The following is a 24,498-nucleotide window of genomic DNA, read 5'->3' as shown; positions in this document are numbered from 1 at the left end:
ACACGACGAGTGCAGTTTAGACCAAAAGTTCTACTTTGGTCTCATCTGACCACATGACTTTCTCCCATGCCTCCTCTGGATCATCCAGATGGTCATTGGCAGACTTCACACGGGCCCGGACATGTGATGACTTGAGCAGGGGAACCTTCCGTGCAATGCATGATTGGAAACCATGACGGCGTAGTGTTCTACCGACAGTGACCTTTGAAACTGTGGTCCCAGCTCTCTTCATGTCATTGACCAGCTCCTCCCTTGTAGTCTTGGGCTGATTCCTCACCTTTCTTATCAGTGATATCCCACGAGGTGAGATCTTGCATGGTTCCCCAGTCCGAGGGAGACTGACAGTCGTCTTTCGCCTCTTCCATTTTCTAACAATTGCTCCAACAGTTGATCTATTTTCACCAAGCTGCTTGGCAATTGCCCCATAGCCCTTTCCAGCCTTTTGGAGGTCCACAATTTTGTCTGTGGTGTCTTTTGACAGCTCTTTGGTCTTGCCCATGGTAGTAGTTGGCGTCTGACTGACTGTGGGGTGGACAGGTGTCTTTAAAGAGCTCAGACAGGTGCTACTAAGTTAGATTAATGAGTGGAGTAGAGGTGGACTTTTTAAAGGCACAGTAACAGGTCTTTGAGAGCCAGAATTCTTGCTGTTTCTTAGGTGTTCAAATACTTCTGTTCAGCCGTGCAAGACAAATACATTCTTTACAAATCATACAATGGGATTTCCTGATTTTTTTTTAAATTCTGTCTCTCACAGTGGGAATGCACCTACAATGTGAATGTCAGACCCCTCCATGATTTCTAAGTGGGAGAACTTGCAAAATCGCAGGGTGTTCAAATACTTCTGTTCCTCACTGTATATATGTGTGTGTTTTATTTACTTCATTTATTTATTTTGCCAAATTAGTTTAATATATACAACATAAATAAATGAAGTAAATAAAACACACACACACGTGTTTATTTTTTTATATATATATTTATTTATTTTTTCTCTCGCTCTCTAGATATTTTTTTTCTTTATATATATATATATATATATATATATACACACAAAATTGACGAAATAAATAAATGGAAAAAAAAAATAATATATATATATATATATATATATATATAATAATAAATCAGCAGCTACGGTTCTGAAGGCTTGTTTTGTGAATGGACCTCCTATCCTGCATGAAATTACTTGTCATAGCTGACAAAGTGATTGCCTTCGGATCATTAGCGGGGCCCGGTGCCGTCATTGACAGCTGGATCTGACAGGTGGCAGCTCCGCTCAGTGTCAGCTGCTGGCTGTCAAAAGGGAAGCGTAGAATAAAATCCTATCAGCAGGGGGCAAAGCGCCAGGAAACATTAATCTACAGATTGCAGGCAGGAAGGGGCTACAGCAACCAAACAAATATGTAAGTTGTTGATTGGTACATCAATGCCATGGTGTTGGTCAGCCCATGTTACATTTTTATACTTTGTGTTTGCTGCTCATAGTTAATTTAGATATAGGAAATGACTCTCTATATCTTGGATGTATGTTTAAATATAGGTGCCTAAAACCAGCAAGAACGAAGTTGATGAGATCAGCAGGAAAGCTGCACAGACCTAGTGGACAGTGGGTTTATATAGAGTAAAATCAGGAGTGTTGCTTTTGTTTGCGATTGCAGCAACCTATGGCACCTCTGCTGTGTTTAAACGCTTTACAACCTCTCCATACGTTTGCGCGGCAGGATAAGGGTGGGCGTTAATGCCTACATGCCGCACATGTGCTGAATTTGTGCTATATATATATATATATATATATATATATATATATATATCTCTATATATATATATCTCTATATATATATCTCTATCTATATATATATCTCTATCTATATATATATATCTCTATCTATATCTCTATCTATATCTCTATCTATCTATCTATATCTCTATCTATATCTCTATCTATATCTCTATCTATCTATCTATATCTCTATCTATATCTCTATCTATATCTCTATCTATCTATCTATCTATCTATCTATCTAAAATAAATACATTTATTTATATATATATGTATTATTTATATTTATTTTATTTTTTATATATATATATATATTTATATATATATAATAAAAAAATTAAAAATAAATAAAAGTATTTATTTATATATAGATATCATATATATGTATATATTATATACATATATATTATATTGTATATATTATATTGTGTATATATATATATATCATATTGTGTGTGTATATATACTTTATATTATATTTACTTTATATTACTTTTATATTTATAATATATATATATATATATATATATATATATATTTTTTTTAGCATCACAGAATTTTTGCCTTGGTATAGTGTACTCTCCCCTCCACTTCCCCTTCCTAGTTCTGCACATATGGCGCAGGGTTTGGGTCTCAGCAGAATCCTGCGGCACATCTACAATCTTGCACATGGATGAGGAGGGTACAGAAGGTCCTGTACCCCGCCATGCCTTCAGATGCATGCAAAACATGCCGCTGGGCTCTGCAAGGACGCAAAAGGCCAGGAAGGAGCCATTCGGAACATCCTCGTACACACCAGAAAAATAAAGATGATGAGGTGGGCAGGGCCAAAATAAAATGGGACCACAGTTCCTCCTTAATATCCTCCATACATTTTATTTTGTAAGCATTGTGTTTTGGGTTTTTTTAAACGATGCCCTCAGAACCATTGTGAAGCGCTAAGGCTTTTCAGAAAATTGGGTTGGATTCAAGTAAAGATAAAATCTGTAAATTTTCTATTTCCCAAATTTTTTTTTTTATTATTTTTTTTTTTCAGGTGGAGGTGGACGCTCAGAAGTTCAGGGGTGCCGGCCCAAACAAAAAGGTAGCAAAAGCCAGTGCAGCCCTGGCTGCCCTAGAGAAGCTCTTCTCTGGTCCAAACGCAGCGAATAACAAGAAGAAAAAGATTATTCCACAGGTGAGACTTTGGAGACGAGTATAGCGGGAGAGCGAGTGCACAACTGGCAATTCAAAAAATTCACAATTTTTTAAAAATGTTTTTTTTTTTTTTTTCTTGTGTTTTGAAATGTACATATATTTCCATTTTTGATCAAGTTTGAGTTGAGAAACACACTCAGATCCAAAGCTTCGCTCAAGACTGGCCTTCCCTGCACATGAGCAACCTGGGTGCCGGTCATCACAGTCCATATCCACTCTTCACTGAAAATAGGAAAAAAAGTCAGATACAATTAGCTCTTCTTGTGGTGTTTGTAAAGATCAGTGCGTTGGCTGCATAGTGTGATGTCTCCAACTCAAAACCACGCTTTCTTGCTGCGTTTCGTAACTTCAGGCTTGCTCACAAGGATAGGATCTCCAACCCAAAACCAACCTTCCTTGACACATTTCACCACTTATGGTTTGCTCACAAGGATAGAGTCTCCAACCCAAAACCAACCTTCTTTGATGCATTTCACCACTTCTGGCTTGCTCACAAGGATAGGATCTCCAACCCAAAACCAACCTTCCTTGACACATTTCACCACTTATGGTTTGCTCACAAGAATAGGGTCTCCAACCCAAAACCAACCTTCTTTGATGCATTTCACCACTTCTGGCTTGCTCACAAGAATAGGGTCTCCAACCTAAAACCAACCTTCTTTGACGCATTTCACCACTTCTGGCTTGCTCACAAGAATAGGGTCTCCAACCCAAAACCATCCTTCTTTGACACATTTCACCACTTATGGCTTGCCTTAAAAGATAGGATCTCCAACCCAAAACCAACCTTCCTTGACACATTTTACCACTTCTGGCTTGCTCACAAGGATAGGGCCTCCAACCCAAAACCAACCTTCCTTGACACATTTCACCACTTATGGCTTGCTCACAAGGACAGGAATTCTTCTGAGCAAGCCAGAAGTGGTGAAACGCGTCGAAGGTTGGTTTTGGGTTGGAGACATCACTGTACATGGTTCCTTTTGTTGGGCTGCTGTGCGATATTAACGCCTTGTTCACATGAATGTACCGATTGTCCACCTGGATGAAGGGCTGTCTTCACCCGCATGGGGATGCACAAGTGTTCCATGCAGACCTGTGGAGGCAGCCGGCCTCACAGACCTCCAAGTGCGATCCTCGAGTGTGTATGTGCTCGCAGGTCTGATGCATGGTCTGTATCCTGATCTGTGTGTTATTCCCACATGGCTGCACACTCCAGGACATGCGTGGAGATCCATGCAGCTGGCTGCCTGTTATCGATCTTTTGTGGATCTGTGCTCGGGGAGGGAATATATATTCTGCATATTTCTGAAATGTTTACCTGAACAGACGATGAAATAGAACATCTCTGTATTATTAAAAGAGGAGTTTTTAAAAAATGGGCGGAGGGGCGGGGATTTCAATGCAGGAGAGACGTGGGAGAGACGTGCTTTGTCTCTGTTACTTCCCTGTGTGGTGAGTCGCACAGGCGCGGCGCTCTGTACAAATTCTGACTGAGCTCCTGCACATGCTCGGGGGTACTAGCACTGATGAAGGCTCTGTAAATTGATGGCTATATGTCTGCTATACAACAGCCGTTCAGGATGCACCAAAAGGGAGGGGGGGGGGCGATTTGCATGGCTCCGCCCACTTACCTATAAGCGGGAACGGAGCTCTTTGATTTTTGGGGTTTTGTGCTGGAAGTATAAATGTTCTGTTATTTTATTGATTTATTTCAGGTACTTTTATAGTGCTTTACATATATATATATATATATATAGTACATTCACATCAGTCCCCGCCCCTGAGGAGCCTACAATCTAAGGTCCCTAACTCACATTCATACATACACATACTAGGGCCAATTTAGACAGGAGCCAATTAACCTACCAGCATGTCTTTGGAAATGTGGGAGGAAACTGGAGCACCCAGAGGAAACCCACGCAGGCACAGGGAGAACATGCAAACTCCAGGCAGGTGGTGCCGTGGTTGGGATTTGGGATCAGGCGGAAGTGCTAACCACTCAGCCACTGTGCTGCCCAGTTATCAGAAGGCAATGCTGGATATCCTAAAGTGGAACAATACTCACCTTGGATCCAGTGATGCTCCGCCCCAGAGCTCCCCGCCCTGGCGCTGACATCTTCAGGCGGCTGGCTTACCGGTCTCGATCGCTGGCCTCTGTCATGTGCGGGGCGGGGACGACGTCACCCCCGCACATGTGCAGGAGCACAGTCAGAATTTATACAGAGTGCTGCACCACCGCACAGGGAAGTAGCAGAGACAAAGCACATCTCTCCCGCATTAAAATCCCCGTCCGTCCATTTTTTAAAAATTCCTCTTTTAATAATGCAGAGATGTTCTATTTCATTGTCTGTTCAGGTAAACATTTCAGACACAGGAAGAATATATATTCCCTCCCTGAGCAGATCCACAAAAGACTCGCCGGGTCATAAATATGCTGCAGATTTCAGCTGATGGAGAAGAAAGCCTCCTCAGATGTGTAAATCAGGGAGCAGAACTTGTGCGCGTTCCTCTTCTGCTGTTATTGGGTGTTTGCAGACTGAATTAATTGCACGCTTACGGCTTCATTACCATCACAAAGCCCGGCCCGGATTTATTTGGGAACTTTCCAGCTCGGCCTCTTTCATTTCGCGGCGGGGAGATGCGCTCTCCTCTGGTTGTTCGAGTTTCTTCCCAGACAGAACAGGAAGCGGCAGAGCGGGTCTTGTCCCTGTTCAGCTGTTAAATATCGGGGGGAGGAAATGTGAGGTTTTTGTGTGAAAGTCCTGCACATCCAGGTCCAGGAAGTCAGATTTACATACAGCTGGGATCTGTCTGCGTCACTACCGTGCAGAAATGGAGGAAGAAATGCTGGAAGCCCAACGCCACGCCTAATGTCCCTTTTCAAGTGGCTAAGTGGTTAGCACTTCCACCTGGCAGTACTAGGGTGGTCGGTTTGAATCCCAACCACGGCACATCCTGCATGGAGTTTGCATGTTCTCCCTGTGCCTGTGTGGGTTTCCTCCGGGTACTGCGGTTTCTTCTCACATTCCAAAGACATGCTGGGAGGTGAATTAGCTCCTGTCTAAATTGTCCCTAGTATGTGTATGTATGAATGTGAGCTTACATGGAAGAAAAATGTATTTTAAAAATATTCTTCCAAAATATATTGACATATATTTGAAATACTACAATTTTGGCCGTATTCAATATATTAAAAAAAAAAATATATACAGTCATGGCCGAAATTGTTGGCACCCTTGATATTTTTCCTGAAAATCAAGTATTTCACACAAAAAAGGTATTGCATTAACACATGTTTTGCTATACACATGTTTATTCCCTTTGTATGTATTGGAACAAATATAAAACAGAGGCAGAAAAGCAAATATGACATAATGTCACACAAAACCCCAAAAATGGGCTGGACAAAAGTATTGGCACCCTTAACTTAATATTTGGTTGCACACCCTTTGGAAAACATAACTGAAATCAGTCGCTTCCTATAACCATCAATAAGCTTCTGACACCTCTCACCCGGAATTTTGGACCACTCTTCCTTTGCAAACAGCTCCAGGTCTCTCTTATTGGAAGGACACCTTTTCCCAACAGCAATTTTAAGATCTCTCCACAGGTGTTCAATGGGATTTAGATCTGGGCTCATTGCTGGCCACTTCAGAACTCTCCAGCGCTTCTTTGCCATCCATTTCTGAGTGCTTTTTGACGTATGTTTGGGGTCATTGTCCTGCTGGAAGACCCAGGATCTTGGACGCAAACCCAGCTTTCTGACACTGGGCCCTACAGTGCGACCCAAAATCCTTTGGTAATCCTCAGATTTCATGATGCCTTGCACACAGTCAAGGCACCCAGTGCCAGAGGCAGCAAAACAACCCCAAAACATCATTGAACCTCCACCATATTTTACCGTAGGTACTGTGTTTTGTTCTTTGTAGGCCTCATTCCGTTTTCGGTAAACAGTAGAATGATGTGCTTTACCGAAAAGCTCTATCTTGGTCTCATCTGTCCACAAGACGTTTTCCCAGAAGGCTTTTGGCTTACTCAAGTACATTTTGGCAAACTGTAGTCTTGCTTTTTTATGTCTCTGTGTCAGCAGTGGGGTCCTCCTGGGTCTCCTGCCATAGCGTTTCATTTCATTTAAATGTCGACGGATAGTTCGCGCTGACACTGATGCTCCCTGAGCCTGCAGGACAGCTTGAATGTCTTTGGAACATGTTTGGGGCTGCTTATCCACCATCCGGACTATTCTGCGTTGCAATCTTTCATCAATTTTCCTCATCCGTCCACGACCAGGGAGATTAGCTACAGTGCCATGGGTTGCAAACTTCTTGATAATGTTGCGCACTGTGGACAAAGGCAAATCTAGTTCTCTGGAGATGGACTTGTAACCTTGAGATTGTTGATATTTTGCCACAATTTTGGTTCTCAGGTCCTCAGACAGTTCTCGTCTCCTCTTTCTGTTGTCCATGCTTAGTGTGGCACAGACAGACACACAATGCAAAGGTTAAGTGAACGTCTCTCCTTTTTATCTGCTTTCAGGTGTGATTTCTATATTGCCCACACCTGTTACTTGCCCCAGGTGAGTTTACAGGAGCATCACATGCTTGTAACATTCTTATTTATCCGCAGTTGTGAAAGGGTGCCAATACTTTTGTCCAGCCCATTTTTGGAGGTTTGTGTGACATTATGTCGAATTTGCTTTCTTTCCTCCCTTTTTTTGTTTTGTCCCAATACACACAAAGGGAATAAACATGTGTATAGCAAAACATGTGTTAATGCAATACGTTTCGTGAGAAATACATGATTTCCTGGAGAAATATCAAGGGTGCCAACAATTTCGGCCATGACTGTATATATATATATATATACACACACACACACACTGTATGTTGCGGTTTTATTACAAAATATATGAAAAATACATTTTCAAATATACTGCATGTCTTTAAAAATATATTTTTGGAATGCATTTACAAATATATGTAAAAATACGTTAAAATTACTTTTTTATATTTTAAAAATAATCTGAAGAGTATATTTAAAAAATATATATTTAAAAAAATATTTTTCGGATATTTTGTAATGTATAAAAAACGCGTTTCAACATAGTTTGGTGTGTGTGTGTCTAGATGGATATATTGTATGTTGAAATGTGTTTTTATTACAAAATATATGAAAAATATTTTTAAAAATACATTTTCAAATATACTGTGTGTCTTTAAAAATACATTTAATCTACATTTTTGGAATGCATTTACAAATATATGTTAATGACTTTTTTATATTTTAAAAATAATTTGAAGAATATATTTGTAAAAATATTTTTCATATAATTTTGTAATATATAAAAGGCATTGCAATGTGTGTTGAATACGGCCAAAATTGTAGTATTTCAAATATATGTCAATATATTTGGGAAGAGTATTTTTAAAATATATTTTTCTTCCATGGGGGAGTTAGGGACCCTAGAATGTACACTCCTCGGGGGCGGGGACTGGTGTGAATGTACAATATGTATGTAAAGTGCTGCGTACATTGACAGTGCAATATAAGTACCTGAAATACCATTTTCAAGTGGAACTTTAGTTAGAAAATGAAGTCCTGCTAGATCCCTCCAGCCAGCCCCCCTCCTCCTCCTCCCCCCCAGCTGATGATGTGCACGGTTATGGAATCCTATGCTGAGAAGTAACTCGCTGTCGCACCGCCGCTGTCATTACTCCCTGTCCCTTTTAACAGAAAGAAGGCACCCCCACCCCTATAGCGAACCCCTTGTCCCGGCCCTGCACTTGCCTACCGGGCACTTTCAACCCCTTCCTGTCCAGGCCAATTCTCAGCTTTCAGCGCTGTCGCACTTTGAATGACAATTGCGCGGTCATGCAACACTACGCAAACAAAATGATCTTTTTTTTTGACAGAGGTTTTTTTTGGTATTTAATCCCCACTGGGATTTATTTTTCTTTCTTTTTTTTTTTGTAAAACATGAAAAAAGACCTAAAATTTAGAAAAAAAGTTTTTTCTTAGTTTCTGTTATAAAGTTTCGTAAATAAGTGATTTTTCTCCTTCACTGATGCTTATAGGCTGCACTGGTGAGGTTGCACCAACATGAGGCACTGACAGGCAGCGCTGGTGGGCTCTTGGCAAGCGGCAGCGCTGGTGGGCTCTTGGCAAGCGGCAGCGCTGGTGGGCTCTTGGCAGGCGGCAGCGCTGGTGGGCTCTTGGCAGGCGGCAGCGCTGGTGGGCTCTTGGCAGGCGGCAGCGCTGGTGGGCTCTTGGCAGGCGGCAGCGCTGGTGGGCTCTTGGCAGGCGGCAGCACTGGTGGGCTCTTGGCAGGCGGCAGCGCTGGTTTACTATCACTTTAAAGGCTTACCTGTAGGTAAAACATGGGAAAAAAAAGACTTTACTATCACTTTAAGGGCTGGTTCACACTCCATGCATTTCTGTGTGGTTTTTTTTCTGCATCCAAAACGCACAGAAAGTAGGTTATATAGTTGTCAATGGCATAGTTCACATCAGTGCTTGCAGATCCAGTGCGTTCCGGTTCCAGAAAAAAAAAAAAAAAAACAGGCTGCCTTTTTCCTGCACAGAATTGTACTGGAAATCAGTAAAAGAAAAAAAATGCAGTGGACCCCAAATGACTAAAAACAAAGAAGGAAAAAAAAAAAGCATCTGTCACACATTCATTAAAAACGCGCATTCAGATTGCGTTTCTGCGGTGTGAACCGGCCTTTGGGGTCAGAGATGTCAGTTTTTCTGCACACATTCTGTGAGGGCACAACAAAATCAATTGTTCTCTATGTGGCCTGTGCACACCACAACACTGGGATCACCTGCAGATCTGTTTTCTGCGCAGGAATCTGTAGCGTGTATAACTAACTGAAAGCACGCATGGAAATGGGTGTCTCTGCAAGTGAAATCTGCATGTCAGTTCCCATCAGTGTTTCTCACGTATGACGTGAACGAGGCCTTACAGCCAAGGAAGCTGCTTCTGTTTGATCTGCAACTGCCATGGTGCTGCACACGTGATCAGTTGGGACACCAGTCATTGGATGGTTTGACAGTTTGGTTGGGGACACAAACCAATGTGACTGCGATCCCGGCATTCCAGGAATATTCTAGAATAATCATGCAGAATTATTATTGTGGGATGTATCTTCCTTGCTGAGGAACATTATTTTTTATCAAGTTGTTATGGGGAAAGTTCCACTATAAATGGTTTGTTCAGAAGCTGGAAATCACTGTAGTAGACACTGCTACTACACCTGTGCTACGCCGCTACTACACCTGTGCTACGCCGCTACTACACCTGTGCTACGCCGCTACTACACCTGTGCTACGCCGCTACTACACCTGTGCTACGCTGCTACTACACCTGTGCTACGCCGCTACTACAACACTACGACTACGCCGCTACTACAACACTACGACTACGCCGCTACTACAACACTACGACTACGCCGCTACTACAACACTACGACTACGCCGCTACTACAACACTACGACTACGCCGCTACTACAACACTACGACTACGCCGCTACTACAACACTACGACTACGCCGCTACTACAACACTACGACTACGCCGCTACTACAACACTACGACTACGCCGCTACTACAACACTACGACTACGCCGCTACTACAACACTACGACTACGCCGCTACTACGACTACACCGCTACTACAATACTACGACGCTACTACAATACTACGACTACGCCGCTACTACAACACTACGACTACGCCGCTACTACAACACTACGACTACGCCGCTACTACGACTACACCGCTACTACAATACTACGACTACGCCGCTACTACAACACTACGACTACCCCGCTACTACGACTACACCGCTACTACAATACTACGACGCTACTACAACACTACGACTACGCCGCTACTACAACACTACGACTACGCCGCTACTACGACTACACCGCTACTACAATACTACGACGCTACTACAATACTACGACTACGCCGCTACTACAACACTACGACTACGCCGCTACTACGACTACGCCGCTACTACGACTACGCCGCTACTACGACTACGCCGCTACTACGACTACACCGCTACTACAACACTACGACTACATCTGTGCTACACTGCTACTACACCATGACTACACCTGTGCTACACTGCTACTACACCTGTGCTACACTGCTACTACAATACTACGACTACACCTGTGCTACACTGCTACTAAAATATGACTACATCTGTGCTACACCACGACTATACCTGTGCTACACTACAAATACAATTGTGCTACATTGCTACTACACATTGACTACACTGCTACTACAGTGATCCCCTCTAGTTTATGGGTGCTGCCTAGTGAACACAGGCAGTCCCCTGCACGGCACAGGCCCCAGTCAGAGAACACTTTGCATTTTCTCAATGAATACAAGATAGTCTCTGATTGGACGAGGTGGAGATCATAGCACCCCTGTCCACCTCGTCCAATCAGAGAACGCGTCGCATTCATTGTGAAAATGCGAAGCGTTCCCTGACTGGCAGCCATGACAAGCGAGCAATCTCCTGCGTTCACAGGGCAGCCTGTTGGTGCACAGCGGTGACTACTCCGGTGATTTGCAGCCTTCCACATGTATGACCCACACACGCATGTACACATCCATGTGCTCCAACCTCGGCCAATGTAACTGTTCCTCTACTGAAAATAACGTCACATGTTCTGTTTTGTTGTCTCGCTGATTGTTCCGTCCGCAGCAACCTCCCCTCCTGACCCGCCATTGCTGTGCTTTCTTCGCAGGCTAAAGGAGCGGTCAGTACGGCGGTGTCGGCGGCTGTGCAGGCGGCTCGAGGAAGAGGACGGGTGGCATTGGCCAGAGGAGCCTTCGTGGGAGCTGCTGCTGCTGCCCCTGGATACATAACCCAAGGTACGCGCCCCGTCCCTGGATCCACGACCCCCCCGGTACGCGCCCCGTCCCTGGATCCACGACCCCCCCCGGTACGCGCCCCGTCCCTGGATCCACGACCCCCCCCGGTACGCGCCCCGTCCCTGGATCCACGACCCCCCCCGGTACGCGCCCCGTCCCTGGATCCACGACCCCCCCCGGTACGCGCCCCGTCCCTGGATCCACGACCCCCCCCGGTACGCGCCCCGTCCCTGGATCCACGACCCCCCCCGGTACGCGCCCCGTCCCTGGATCCACGACCCCCCCCGGTACGCGCCCCGTCCCTGGATCCACGACCCCCCCCGGTACGCGCCCCGTCCCTGGATCCACGACCCCCCCGGTACGCGCCCCGTCCCTGGATCCACGACCCCCCCGGTACGCGCCCCGTCCCTGGATCCACGACCCCCCCGGTACGCGCCCCGTCCCTGGATCCACGACCCCCCCGGTACGCGCCCCGTCCCTGGATCCACGACCCCCCCGGTACGCGCCCCGTCCCTGGATCCACGACCCCCCCGGTACGCGCCCCGTCCCTGGATCCACGACCCCCAGGTACGCGCCCCATCCAAAATGACTGAAAAAACAAAACAGAAATTGTCTGATCTCATGATCTACAAAATCTGCTAAAGGACGTTGCTGGTGACCGACCTCAACCTCTAAAGCCGAAGTTCAGCCGGTTCAGCAGGAACCGGCCGAATTTCGATCCTTCTTTGGGCAGACTGATTGTACTGAAGTCAGTCCACAGAACGACTTCGGGTCAACCATCCCGACAGATTTGTCTCTTACGATCACCGCCGACGGCTGTATCTGCCAGCAGTGATCATTGTGTTCTGCCGGTAGGGAAGGCTTCTTGCCGATAGAGCACGATAGCGCTGCGGGAGGGATTCCTCCCATCAACGTTGACTGTGTCAATAGGGGGGAATGGAACGATTTTCTTTGGTGGGAGGAAAGAAAACTGCATAATCTATGGGCTGCTTAACCCCTTTACGCCGGAGGGTGGAACAAATCTTAAAGCCGAAGTAAACTTTTACAAAACATAAAACCGTATGTGTCACCGCAACTACTTTGTACATCCGGGTGGATTATACTGCGTTTTTTTTCCAGACAAATTGGGCTTTCATTTGGTGGTGAATGGTCACGGATATCCCGTTTTTTTTTTTTTTATTATTATTGTTATCCAAGGAAAAATAGTAAAAAAAAAATTTTTTTTTTTTTAACTTAGCTGTGTGTTTCTTGTTACTACCATAACCTGCCACCAAAGAATGAACCAAAATACATTTTCCAGCTCTTGATGATCGCAGCGACACCATCTATGTGTATGTTATTTGTTGTTTGTACCCGGAGTACGGCCTAGAAACAATAGTGCGCATTTTTGTTTTTTTTTTGTTTTTTTGTTTTGTTTTTTTTTTTTATCCAAGGAAAACTGGCCCAAAATAGTAAAAAAAAAAAATATTTTTTTTTAATTTAGCAGCGTGTTTCTTGTGCGCATTGTTTTTTGGCTTTTTTTTTTTTTTTTTACCTAAAACACACCGATACCGATTTAATTTAACCCCTTGGCGCCAGCGCCTCCCGGCCCTTTAAGGATTCCAGAAGTCGAGAGTCGGGGAGGGATTTTAGGGTCATGTGACCGCCATGATTCGCTGTCACGGTGGTCACATGATCGGGAAAGGTCCCGATCGAAAGAGGCGGTCGGGACCTTTCCGTGAGTAGTGAACATGTGTGCTGGGAGCTCGCACGGCGCACACTCTCAGCACATATATATATATTTTTTTTTTAATGGAACACAAATGTGCGGCTGCTCGGTGTCTAGTCCCAGACGCTGGGAGGCCGCACATTTGCGTTCGCCCGGCGGCAAGAGGTAAATAAAACAAACAAAAAAAACCTGACCTTTGACCATGATCTTGACCCAAACACTAACCCTGGCACTGAACTAGATCAAACCTTGATCTAGAACCTGGAATTTTTTTTATTTCTACTAGTATATACTAGTAATGGCAGCAATCAGCGACTTATAGCGGGACTGCGGCGGGCATTCTGACACTGGAGGGGAACTGACTTGTCACTGACATCCCCAGTGACAGCAATACAGTGCTCGGTGCTAATAAAAAGCTAACTGCACTGGGCAGGAAGGGGTTAATGTGGGGTCATCAAAGGGTTAACTGTGTGCTGTGCATGTTTCACATTATGTGCTGTGTCTGTGTTTTGCTATGGAAGCACACTGCTTTGTATTGCTGTGCTATGCAGAGCCATACAAAGCAGTGTGCTGGAGCTGACAGGGGAGAGATCCATATTGTTTACATACAGACCTCTCCCCCCGTCAGTAATACTCGATGGGTGCTGGCGGGGAATCTCCGGCTGGGACCCGGTGATCGACAGCTGAAGTCAGCAACGGCGCCCACTACTACACAGCTACTACACCAGGTTCCTGTGCTGCATTGTAAACACAGGAGGTTGGCTCTTCGCCCTTGGCACCATTCAGGGAAAAAAAGGCGTTTTCTGAATAAATGCAAAGTGGTGTTCTGATTGGACAGGTTGAAGAGGCGGAGCAGTGACCTCGCCATGCCCGCCTCATCCAATCAGCAGTTATTCAGAAGATGCGAGGCATTGTGTGCATGACGCTGGGGCTGAGCAGCCGACCTTCCAGGTTGTGGTTGTGGTGCGGCAGAGCAGGGTTTTATGGGTTAAAGCCGATGAAGAGGCGACAATGTCTCCGCACCGCCTTTTAAACGTCCTCTAAATGTATCCTCAGAATTTTCTAATGTTCTCACCCTGTTTTTTTACCCCCCCCCCCCAGGATATGCAGCCCCCTATGGATACAGTGCCGCAGCGCCGGCTTATGGTATGTAAACAAAATTTTGTTTTTTGCATAGTGGTCTATTTTTGTTGGAGTGGGATCTACTGTTCAGGAGGGGTCTGTTGGAGAGGGATCTACTGTTCAGGAGGGGTCTGTTGTTGGGGAGGGATCTACTGTTCAGGAGGGTCTATTGTTGGAGAGGGATCTACTGTTCAGGAGGGGCCTGTTGTTGGAGAGGGATCTACTGTTCAGGAGGGTCTATTGTTGGAGAGGGATCTACTGTTCAGGAGGGGCCTGCTGTTGGGGAGGGATCTATTGTGCAGAAGGGGTCTACTGTTGGAGAGGGGTCTATTGTTGCTTGCGGGTGGGAGATCTGTTGTTGCTGCTGGGGGGATGTTGTCGATGGGGTGGTATTTTGTTGTGGGGACCCATTGTTGCTGGGGGAATCTGTTGTTGCTGGCTGCAGGGGAATCTATTTTTATTGCTTTTCTCTGTGTTCTTAACAAATTCCATACAAAATGATAGTTGGCTCTGTACTCCCTAAAAGGAGTCCTACGGGGAGGTGGAACCAAGGGAGCGGTGCTCGGGGGAGGGCAAAAACAAGAGGTGACACAGAAGGGGGGAGGAGTTCCTTCATCCTTTACCTATTCTCAGAGAAAAAAAAAAGCTATGTATGTATATATACAGTTGTGTTCACAATAATAGCCGTGTGGAGTTCTATTAGTGAGGTCATTCATTCTTTGAAAAACAGGTGGCAATTATTGCCCTTATTTAAGGAAGGAAGGCAGCAAATGTTGGACATGCTGGTTACAGTGCATTTCTCTCTGAAATTCTGAGGAAAATGGGTCGTTCCAGACATTGTTCAGAAGAACAGCGTACCTTGATTAAAAAGTGGATCGGAGAGGGGAAAACATATAAAGAAGTGCAGAAAATGATCGGCTGCTCAGCTAAAATGATGGCAAATGCTTTAAAATGGCAACCAAAACCTGAAAGACGTGGAAGAAAGCGAAAAACTACCATTGGAATGGATAGAAGAATAGCCAAAATGGCGCAGACTCAGCCAACAATCAGCTCCAGGAAGATGACAGAAGGTGTGACGTTCCCTGTGAGGACTGTTACAATTAGAAGACGCCTATGTGAAGCCAAGCTATCTGCAAGAAGTCCCCGCAAAGTCCCACTGTTGGGGGAAAGACGTGTGCTGAAGAGGTTACAATCTGCCAAAGAGCACATTGACCGGCCTAAAGAGAAATGGCGCAACATTTTGTGGACTGATGGAAGTAAGATTGTTCTTTTTGGGTCTAGTGGGCGGAGACAGTTTGTCAGACGACCCCCAAACACTGAATTCAAGCCACAGTACACTGTGAAGACCGTGAAGCATGGTGGTGCAAGCATCATGATATGGGGATGTTTCTCATACTACGGTGTTGGGCCTATTTATCGCATACCAGGGATCATGGATCGGTTTGAATCCATCAGAATACTTGAAGAGGTCATGCTGCCTTATGCTGAAGAGGAAATGCCCTTGAAATGGGTGTTCCAACAAGACAACGACTCCAAACACACCAGTAAATGTGCAACATCTTGGTTCCAGACCAACAAGATGGACGTTATGGAGTGGCCAGCCCAATCCCCGGATCTTAATCCAATAGAAAACTTGTGGGGTGACATCAAAAATGCCATTTCTGAGGCAAAACCAAGAAATAGAGAAGAACTGTGGAATGTGGTCCAATCATCCTGGGCTGGAATACCTGATCACAGGGGCCAGAAGTTGGGTGACTCCATGCAACACAGATGTACAGCAGTTCTCAGAAACAGTGCGACTACAACCAAATATTCATGAAGTCATTCAAAGGAAAGCAAAATCTTCAAACATTTCTCAGTTTATATAGTGAATGTTTGAGTTTGTAAAGAAGAATACAAACACTGAGATTTTTTTTGAACCGTCTAATATTCACTTTTCTTCCATTTTTTTAGAGGAACAACACAAATTTGATATATTTTTCTTCATGTTGTGATTTGGAATAGAATGTGTCGTGTTCCCAATGCATTTGTGTGGATGGAAATAAAAGCTATTAGAAGGATTTTCAGCTTTATTCACTTTTTTCAACACACTGATATTATTTTGAACACAACTGTACCTGTGAAAAAGTATTTGCCCCCTTCCTGATATGTATATATATACAGTCAGGTCCATAAATATTGGGACATCGACACAATTCTAACATTTTTGGCTCTATACACCACAATGGATTTGAAATGAAACGAACAAGATGTGCTTTAACTGCAGACTGTCAGCTTTAATTTGAGGGTATTTACATCCAAATCAGGTGAACGGTGTAGGAATTACAACAGTTTGCATATGTGCCTCCCACTTGTTAAGGGACCAAAAGTAATGGGACAGAATAATAATCCTAAATCAAACTTTCACTTTTTAATACTTGGTTGCAAATCCTTTGCAGTCAATTACAGCCTGAAGTGTGGAACGCATAGACACCACCAGACGCTGGGTGTCATCCCTGGTGATGCTCTGCCAGGCCTCTACTGCAACTGTCTTCAGTTCCTGCTTGTTCTTGGGGCATTTTCCCTTCAGTTTTGTCTTCAGCAAGTGAAATGCTCAATCGGATTCAGGTCAGGTGATTGACTTGGCCATTGCATAACATTCCACTTCTTTCCCTTAATAAACTCTTTGGTTGCTTTTGCAGTCTGCTTTGGGTCATTGTCCATCTGCACTGTGAAGCGTCCAATGAGTTGTGAAGCATTTGGCTGAATATGAGCAGATAATATTCCCGAAACACTTCAGAATTCATCCGGCTGCTTTTGTCAGCAGTCACATCATCAATAAATACAAGAGAAGCAGTTCCATTGGCAGCCATACATGCCCACGCCATGACACTACCACCACCATGCTTCACTGATGAGGTGGTATGCTTAGGATCATGAGCAGTTCCTTTCCTTCTCCATCCTCTTCTCTTCCCATCACTCTGGTACAAGTTGATCTTGGTCTCATCTGTCCATAGGATGTTGTTCCAGAACTGTGAAGGCTTTTTTACATGTCGTTTGGCAAACTCTAATCTGGCCTTCCTGTGTTTGAGGCTCACCAATGGTTTACATCTTGTGGTGAACCCTCTGTATTCACTCTGGTGAAGTCTTCTCTTGATTGTTGACTTTGACACACATACACCTACCTCCTGGAGGGTGTTCTTGATCTGGCCAACTGTTGTGAAGGGTGTTTTCTTCACCAGGGAAAGAATTCTTTGGTCATCCACCACAGCTGTTTTCCGTGGTCTTCCGGGTCTTTTGGTGTTGCTGAGCTCACCGGTGCGTTCCTTCTTTTTAAGAATGTTCCAAACAGTTGTTTTGGCCACGCCTAATGTTTTTGCTATCTCTCTGATGGGTTTGTTTTGTTTTTTCAGCCTAATGATGGCTTCACTGATAGTGACAGCTCTTTGGATCTCATCTTGAGAGTTGACAGCAACAGATTCCAAATGCAAATAGCACACTTAAAATGAACTCTGGACCTTTTATCTGCTCATTGTAATTGGGATAATGAGGGAATAACACACACCTGGCCATGGAACAGCTGAGAAGCCAATTGTCCCATTACTTTTGGTCCCTTAACAAGTGGGAGGCACATATGCAAACTGTTGTAATTCCTACACCGTTCACCTGATTTGGATGTAAATACCCTCAAATTAAAGCTGACAGTCTGCAGTTAAAGCACATCTTGTTTGTTTCATTTCAAATCCATTGTGGTGGTGTATAGAGCCAAAAATTTTAGAATTGTATCGATGTCCCAATATTTATGGACCTGACTGTATATATATATATATATATATATTTCTTTTTCATATTTGTTACACTTTCAGATTCAGATCATCAAACAAATGTTAATATCACACAAAGATAACCCCAATAAATACAAAATGATTTCATTTATTAAGGGAAGAATCTGTCCAAACCTGCCTGGCCCTGTGTGAAAAAGTAATTGCTCCCCTAAACCTAATAACCGGTTGGGCCGCCCTCGGCGGCAGCAACAACTGCGATCCAATGTTTGCGATCACTGGTGATGAGACTTTCCCGACGCTGTGGAGGAGTGTCGGCCCGCTCTTCTTTGCAGAATTGTTTTCATTCAGCCACATTGGAGAGTTTTCCAACACGAACGGCCTGTTTAGGGTCATGGCACAGCATCTCCATTGGATTGAAGTCTGGACTTTGACTAGGCCAATCCAAAATCTGACTTTTGTGGTTTCGAGCCATTCAGAGGTGGACTTGCTGGTGTTTGGGATCATTGTCCTGCTGCAAAACCCAAGTGAGCTTGAGGTCAGGAACTGATGGGCAGATGTTCTCCTTCAGGACTTTCTGGTAGAGCGCAGAATTCGTGGTTCCATCAATGATGGAAAGTCATCCAGGTTCTGACCATCACACTACCACCGCCATGTCTGACTGTTGGGATGATGATCTTCTTGTGAAATGCTGCGTTAGTTTTACTCCAGATGTGACGCACACTTTCCAAAAAGTTCAACTTTTGTCTCATCAGTCCACAGAATATTTAATTTCTTGAGGATAATCAAGATGTTTTTTTGCCAAATGTGGGAGGGGCCTTAGTGTTCTTTGTGGTCAGCAGTGGCTTTGGCCTTGGAACTCTCCCATGGAGGCCATTATTGTCCAGTCACTTTCTTACTGCTGAATCATGAACACCGACCTTACCTGAGGCAAGTGAGGCCTGCAGTTCTTTAGATGATCTGGCTTTTTTTTATGACCTCTTGGATGAGGAGTCATTGTGTTCTTGAAGTCATTGCGGTAGGCCGGCCAATCCTGGGAAGGTTCACCACTGTTCCAAGTTCTCTCCATTTGTGGATAATGGCTCTCACCATGGTTTGCTGGAGTCCCAAAACCTTAGAAATGGCTAATTGGCTTTGTCAATTATTTTTTTCTGATCTGTTTTTGAAGTTCTTTAGATTGCGGCACGTGTTGCTTTTTGAGATCTTTTAGCGTGCTTCACTTTGTCAGACAGCTTCTATTTAAGGGATTTCTTGATTCAACAGGTTTGGCAGTAATCAGGCCTGGGGGGGCAAGTGAAATTTAACTCAGACTTCCAAAAAATGGGGTTAATCAATCACAGTTAATTCATGATTTAGCAAGGGGGGGGCAAATACTTTTTCACATAGGAGCAGGTAGGTTTGGACAGCTTTTTCTTCCCCCTCGGTAAGTAAAATCATAATTTTAAAAACACCATTTTGTATGTACTCGGGTTATATTTGTGTAATATTAAAATTTGTTTGATCAGAATCATTTACGTGTGACAAATATAAAACATATATCATTTATTTCAGGTACTTATATAGCGCCATCAATGTACGCAGCGCTTTACATATATATTGTAGTCACATCAGTCTCCGCCCCCCGAGGAGTGTACACTCTAAGGGCCCTAACTCACATTCATACATACACATACTAGGGCCAATTTAGACAGGATCCAATTAACCTACCAGCATGTCTTTTGGAGTGTGGGAGGAAACCAGAGTACCCGGAGGAAACCCACGCAGGCACAGGGAGAACATGCAAACTCCAGGCAGGTGGTGCTGTGGTTGGAATTCGAACCAACAACCCTCATACTGCCAGGCGGAAGTGCTAACCATTTAGCCACTGTGCTGCCCATATATAAGGAAAGGGGCATTTGGATTTTTTTCGGGTACAAGAAAAAAACTACCCTTGCAGTGCCCCCTCCCCCCGCCCATTGCGGTGCGATTCCTGTCTGAATTGTATGCAGTTTCCCCGCACAGTTCCTGAACCCAGGCTTGGCATAGTGACTTTGAGCCTGTGTTCACACAGGAGCGGTGTGGGAAACTTCCCTGCGTGACGGGTAAAACTCTGGCTCCCGTTCCAACTACGGCTCGGGATCCTCCTGCCTCTCCCATGGATTTGTTCCCCCTCCCAGCGGGTTCCATTCATTCCATCCGGTCCCGCTGTCAGACACCGAAAAGCTGCTTCACCAGTCCGGGGATTAGAAATTCCCACGGCTTTCTCTCCTCTCCTGACAGTACAGGCTAAACAGCTACATGTCTGTGTGATGGTGCTGGCCAATCAGAAGCCATCTAGCCTGTACTGTCAGGAGAGGAGAGAAAGCTGTGGGGATTTCTAATCCCCGGACTGGTGAAGCAGCTTTTCGGTGTCTGACAGCGGGGGATCGGATGGAATGAATGGAACCCGCTGGGAGGGGGAACAAATCCAATTCCCTGGACCGGTGAATCCCTGACAGCGGGGGATCTGCAATCTGGCACAGCAGGGTCTGGGAGGGGATGGATGGAACTGCTAGAGGCTGGGGAGGAACAAAGTCATGGGAGAGGCAGGAGGAGCCCAAGCCGCAGCCAGATCGGCAGCTTGAGCATCACTGGTGGAACCCATCACGCAGGGAGGTTTCCCCACACCACTCCTGTGTGAACTCGGGCTCAAAGCCCCTATGCCAAGCCTGCGATCACACAGGAACGGTGCGATTCGGAGAGGAATTGCACCGCATTGCAGTTCTATGCAGTACTCTTTGATCCCATTTATTTTATATTGGCTCAAATCGCACCACAAAGGTATCGTTACTCGGTGCCGGCGAGCAATTGGAAAGTATTGATACTCCCCAGTTAAAAAAAAGAAAAAAAAAGCGATATTGGTGCAACCCTAGTTCATTTTATATTGTATCATCTGCACAGAGTAGTGCAGGTCATACATGGTTCAAATTTCAAACGATTGTTCGTTCGAAAATCGAAACGTCGTTCGATCTGGAATCCGATGGTGCCATCAATGATTTTGAAAATCAGTCGTTTTTCCCAAATTTTCCAACATGCCCGATAAACAAAAAGCAGAGAAACCACAAAAACTGACCGATGCCATTGGCCCCACTAGCAGAGCAAAAATCGGTCGATTATTCTTAGATCTGATTTTCGAACTAAAAATCGTTTGAAAATTGACCCATGTATGGCCGGCTTAAGTTGTCGGCAAATATCAGAGTTTTTTTGTTTTGTCTCTACCTTCTCTCTCTCGTTGTCTTTTCAGGTATCCCGAAAAGGATGGTCCTCTTACCAGTTATGAAATTTCCAGCATATCCAGTTCCCCACTACTCCTTTTTTTAACACAACGCATCAGGCAGGACCGTTCGGAATGTCAGAAATGGAACTTATTTTCTTTGAATTGCGGGATTTCCTTTGTAAAGACCCTTTTTCCTACTTTTTTTATTTTAACAGAAAAAAAAAACACAGAAAAAAGAAAATTTAGTTATTTAAAAAAAAAAACAAACAAACAAACTTGAAGAAATTGTACTGTGAAATGTTACCTCATTTACAGATAAAAAAAAACAAAAAAAACTCTTTTACTGCCAGAAGACACAGCCATGTATAGAAGACGTCTTGTCTGGCAGCGGAGGTAGCAGGCCTTCTGCCTAGGAAATGATGTAGGAGACTCAAGTATACCTTTTAAATGAAGTACAAAAAAAAACTGTAAAATTGATAAATACATTTATGAAGGATGTACGATATTAAACTAATAACAGAATAAAAATGTTTTGTCCTATATTTAGTGCGTCCCGACTGCTTTCTTACCGGGGAGCGGCATGCTTACATTCTTCACTGCAAGACCTGGACTATTTTTTTTTTACATGTAAAAATCAGTATTTTCTGCTAGCAAATTACTTAAAAAAAACCCCGAATGTTATCTCGATATTTTTTTAACCGCCTCCCACCCGCCATGTAGTCCAATGACGGGCGCAAGGCGGTTCTCTTGTTCTGGGAGGACGTCATATGATGTCCTCCCGTTCTCACTGAGCGTGTGGCCGGGACACAGCGGATCACCGATCCACGGAAAGAGCCGAAGCTGTCGGCTCGGTCATGTGATCAGCTGTGTCCAATCACAGCTGATCACATGTAAACAGGGAAATGCTGTGATCGGCATTGCTCTCCCCATGAGCTGTCACGCTGACAGAGGAGAGCCGGTAATCGGCGGAGATGACATCTACACTGATCATCAGGGCACTGATGATCAGTGTGGCCCCAGAAGTGCCACCTGTTAGTGTCCATCAGTGCCACATCAATGTTACCCATCAGTGCCACCTATCAGTGATGCCTGTCAATGCCCATCAGTGCCTCCTCATTAGTGTCCATCAGTGCCACCTATCAGTGCCCATCACTGCAGCCTCATTAGCGCACATCAGCGAAGGAGAAAAATCACTTATTTACAAAATTGTATAACAAAAAACTAAGAAGAAACGTGTTTTTTTTTTTCAAAATTTTTAGTGGTTTTTGGTTTGTTTAAGAAAAGATAACACCCCCCCCCCCCCCCAGGTGATTAACCACTTGCCGTCCGCCTGCTGTTTTTAACGGCAGGACGGTGGCACTCCAGGGGCGGTGGCACCCGCTATTTCTAGTTGTGCGCGCTCCCTGGGAGCACACAGCACCGCGATCCGGTGTCCTCCGGACACAGTGAAACACCGATCGTCGGACGGGACGTCTGTACGAGGTCCCGATCATGTGATCACTGATTGGCCAAGTGATCACATGCAAAGTAGTAAGCACGATGTCACTTGTGACATCTACGTGTGAAATCTGTGAATGATCACAGAGGTCACATGGTACAGGGCTATTCACAACAGCCTTGTACCATGTGACAAGCTCTGACCAATCACAGCTCACACGGTATTTCTCAATGGCTGCAAGAATGCAGACAGAGAGAAAGAGAAATGATTGCTTTTACATCCTATATGGGTGTAAAAGGAATCACTGTAAAAAAAAAAAAAAAAAATCTTCATCACCCCCCACAAGTAGTACCATGGTGACACTGTAGTGCTAGGGTGACGGTATGTTAAAAAAAAACCAAAAAACAAATATTAATATAAAAATGTAAAAAAAAAAGTTTAAAAATTATAATTTTTGGTTATAACTAATTTGGCGTATTTTTTTTTTTTTTTTTACTAAAAAGATAACGGAATAAATTTTGTCCAAGATTTATGATGAAATACTATTTATTTGCACAATTTTATAAGAAAAACACTTTTTTAAAAATTTTTGGACTTTTTCATTTATATAGCAAAAAAAATTAAAATCCCAGCGGTGAATAAATACCACCAAAATAAGGCTCTATCTGTGTCAAAAAAATGCTAAAAATTTTATACGGGTACAGTGTTGCATGACCGCGCAATTGTCATTCAAAATGCAACAGCGCTGAAAGCTGGAAATTGGCCTGGGCAGGAAGGGGGTGACAGTGCCCTGTAGGGGTTAAAGAATAAAATGGGTGTTGCAATTTTTATGTCGCACAGTATTTGCGCAGTGTTTTATCAGGGAAAAAAATACACTTTAACCACTTCAAGTCCGGACACTGTCACCCTCTTCCAGTCCAGGCCAATTTTCAGCGCTATCACACTTTCAATGACAATTGCGCGGTCATGCAACACTGTACCCATATGACTTTTTTAGCATTTTTTTGAGACAGATAAAACTTTATTTTGATGGTATTTATTCACCACTGGGATTTTAATTTTTTTGCTATATAAATGAAAAAGTCCAAACATTTTGGAGAATAAAAAGTGTTTTTCTTATAAAATTTTGCAAATCTTTCTTCATAAAGCTTGGCCAAAATGTATTCAGTTATCTTTTTAGTAAAAAAAAAAAAAAACTCAAATTAGTTTATAACCAAAATTTTATAATTTTTCAAAAACATTTTCACATTTTTTATTTTAGTTTTTAATATTATTTGTTTTGCTAACATACTGTCACCATGGTGACCCTGTACTACTTGTGGGGGGTGATGAAGATTTTTTTTTTTCTTTTTTTTACACC

The 24,498-nt window shown here is 43.9% G+C and overlaps 1 protein-coding gene across 5 annotated transcripts in view; it reads left to right on the top strand.

The window, feature by feature from the left end:
• STRBP (spermatid perinuclear RNA binding protein) overlaps window positions 1-22,242 on the top strand; it is a 230,064-nt gene extending 207,822 nt beyond the window's left edge. For all 5 annotated transcript variants that reach the window (XM_089662431.1, XM_089662433.1, XM_089662435.1 and 2 more), the window contains exons 16-19: window positions 2,817-2,957; window positions 11,748-11,874; window positions 14,684-14,728; window positions 21,728-22,242. In XM_089662431.1, the coding sequence (XP_089518557.1) occupies window positions 2,817-2,957; window positions 11,748-11,874; window positions 14,684-14,728; window positions 21,728-21,804 (390 nt within the window). In that variant the 3' untranslated portion in view covers window positions 21,805-22,242. The remainder of the gene's footprint in view (window positions 1-2,816; window positions 2,958-11,747; window positions 11,875-14,683; window positions 14,729-21,727) is intronic.
• Window positions 22,243-24,498: the final 2,256 nt, after the last annotated feature.

This window comes from Staurois parvus, unplaced genomic scaffold (assembly GCF_062004578.1).
Source record: "Staurois parvus isolate SC_StPar_1 unplaced genomic scaffold, SC_StPar_1.0 ptg001475l, whole genome shotgun sequence".
Lineage (NCBI taxonomy): Eukaryota > Metazoa > Chordata > Amphibia > Anura > Ranidae > Staurois > Staurois parvus.
This window is presented reverse-complemented; position numbering and strand designations above follow the sequence as displayed.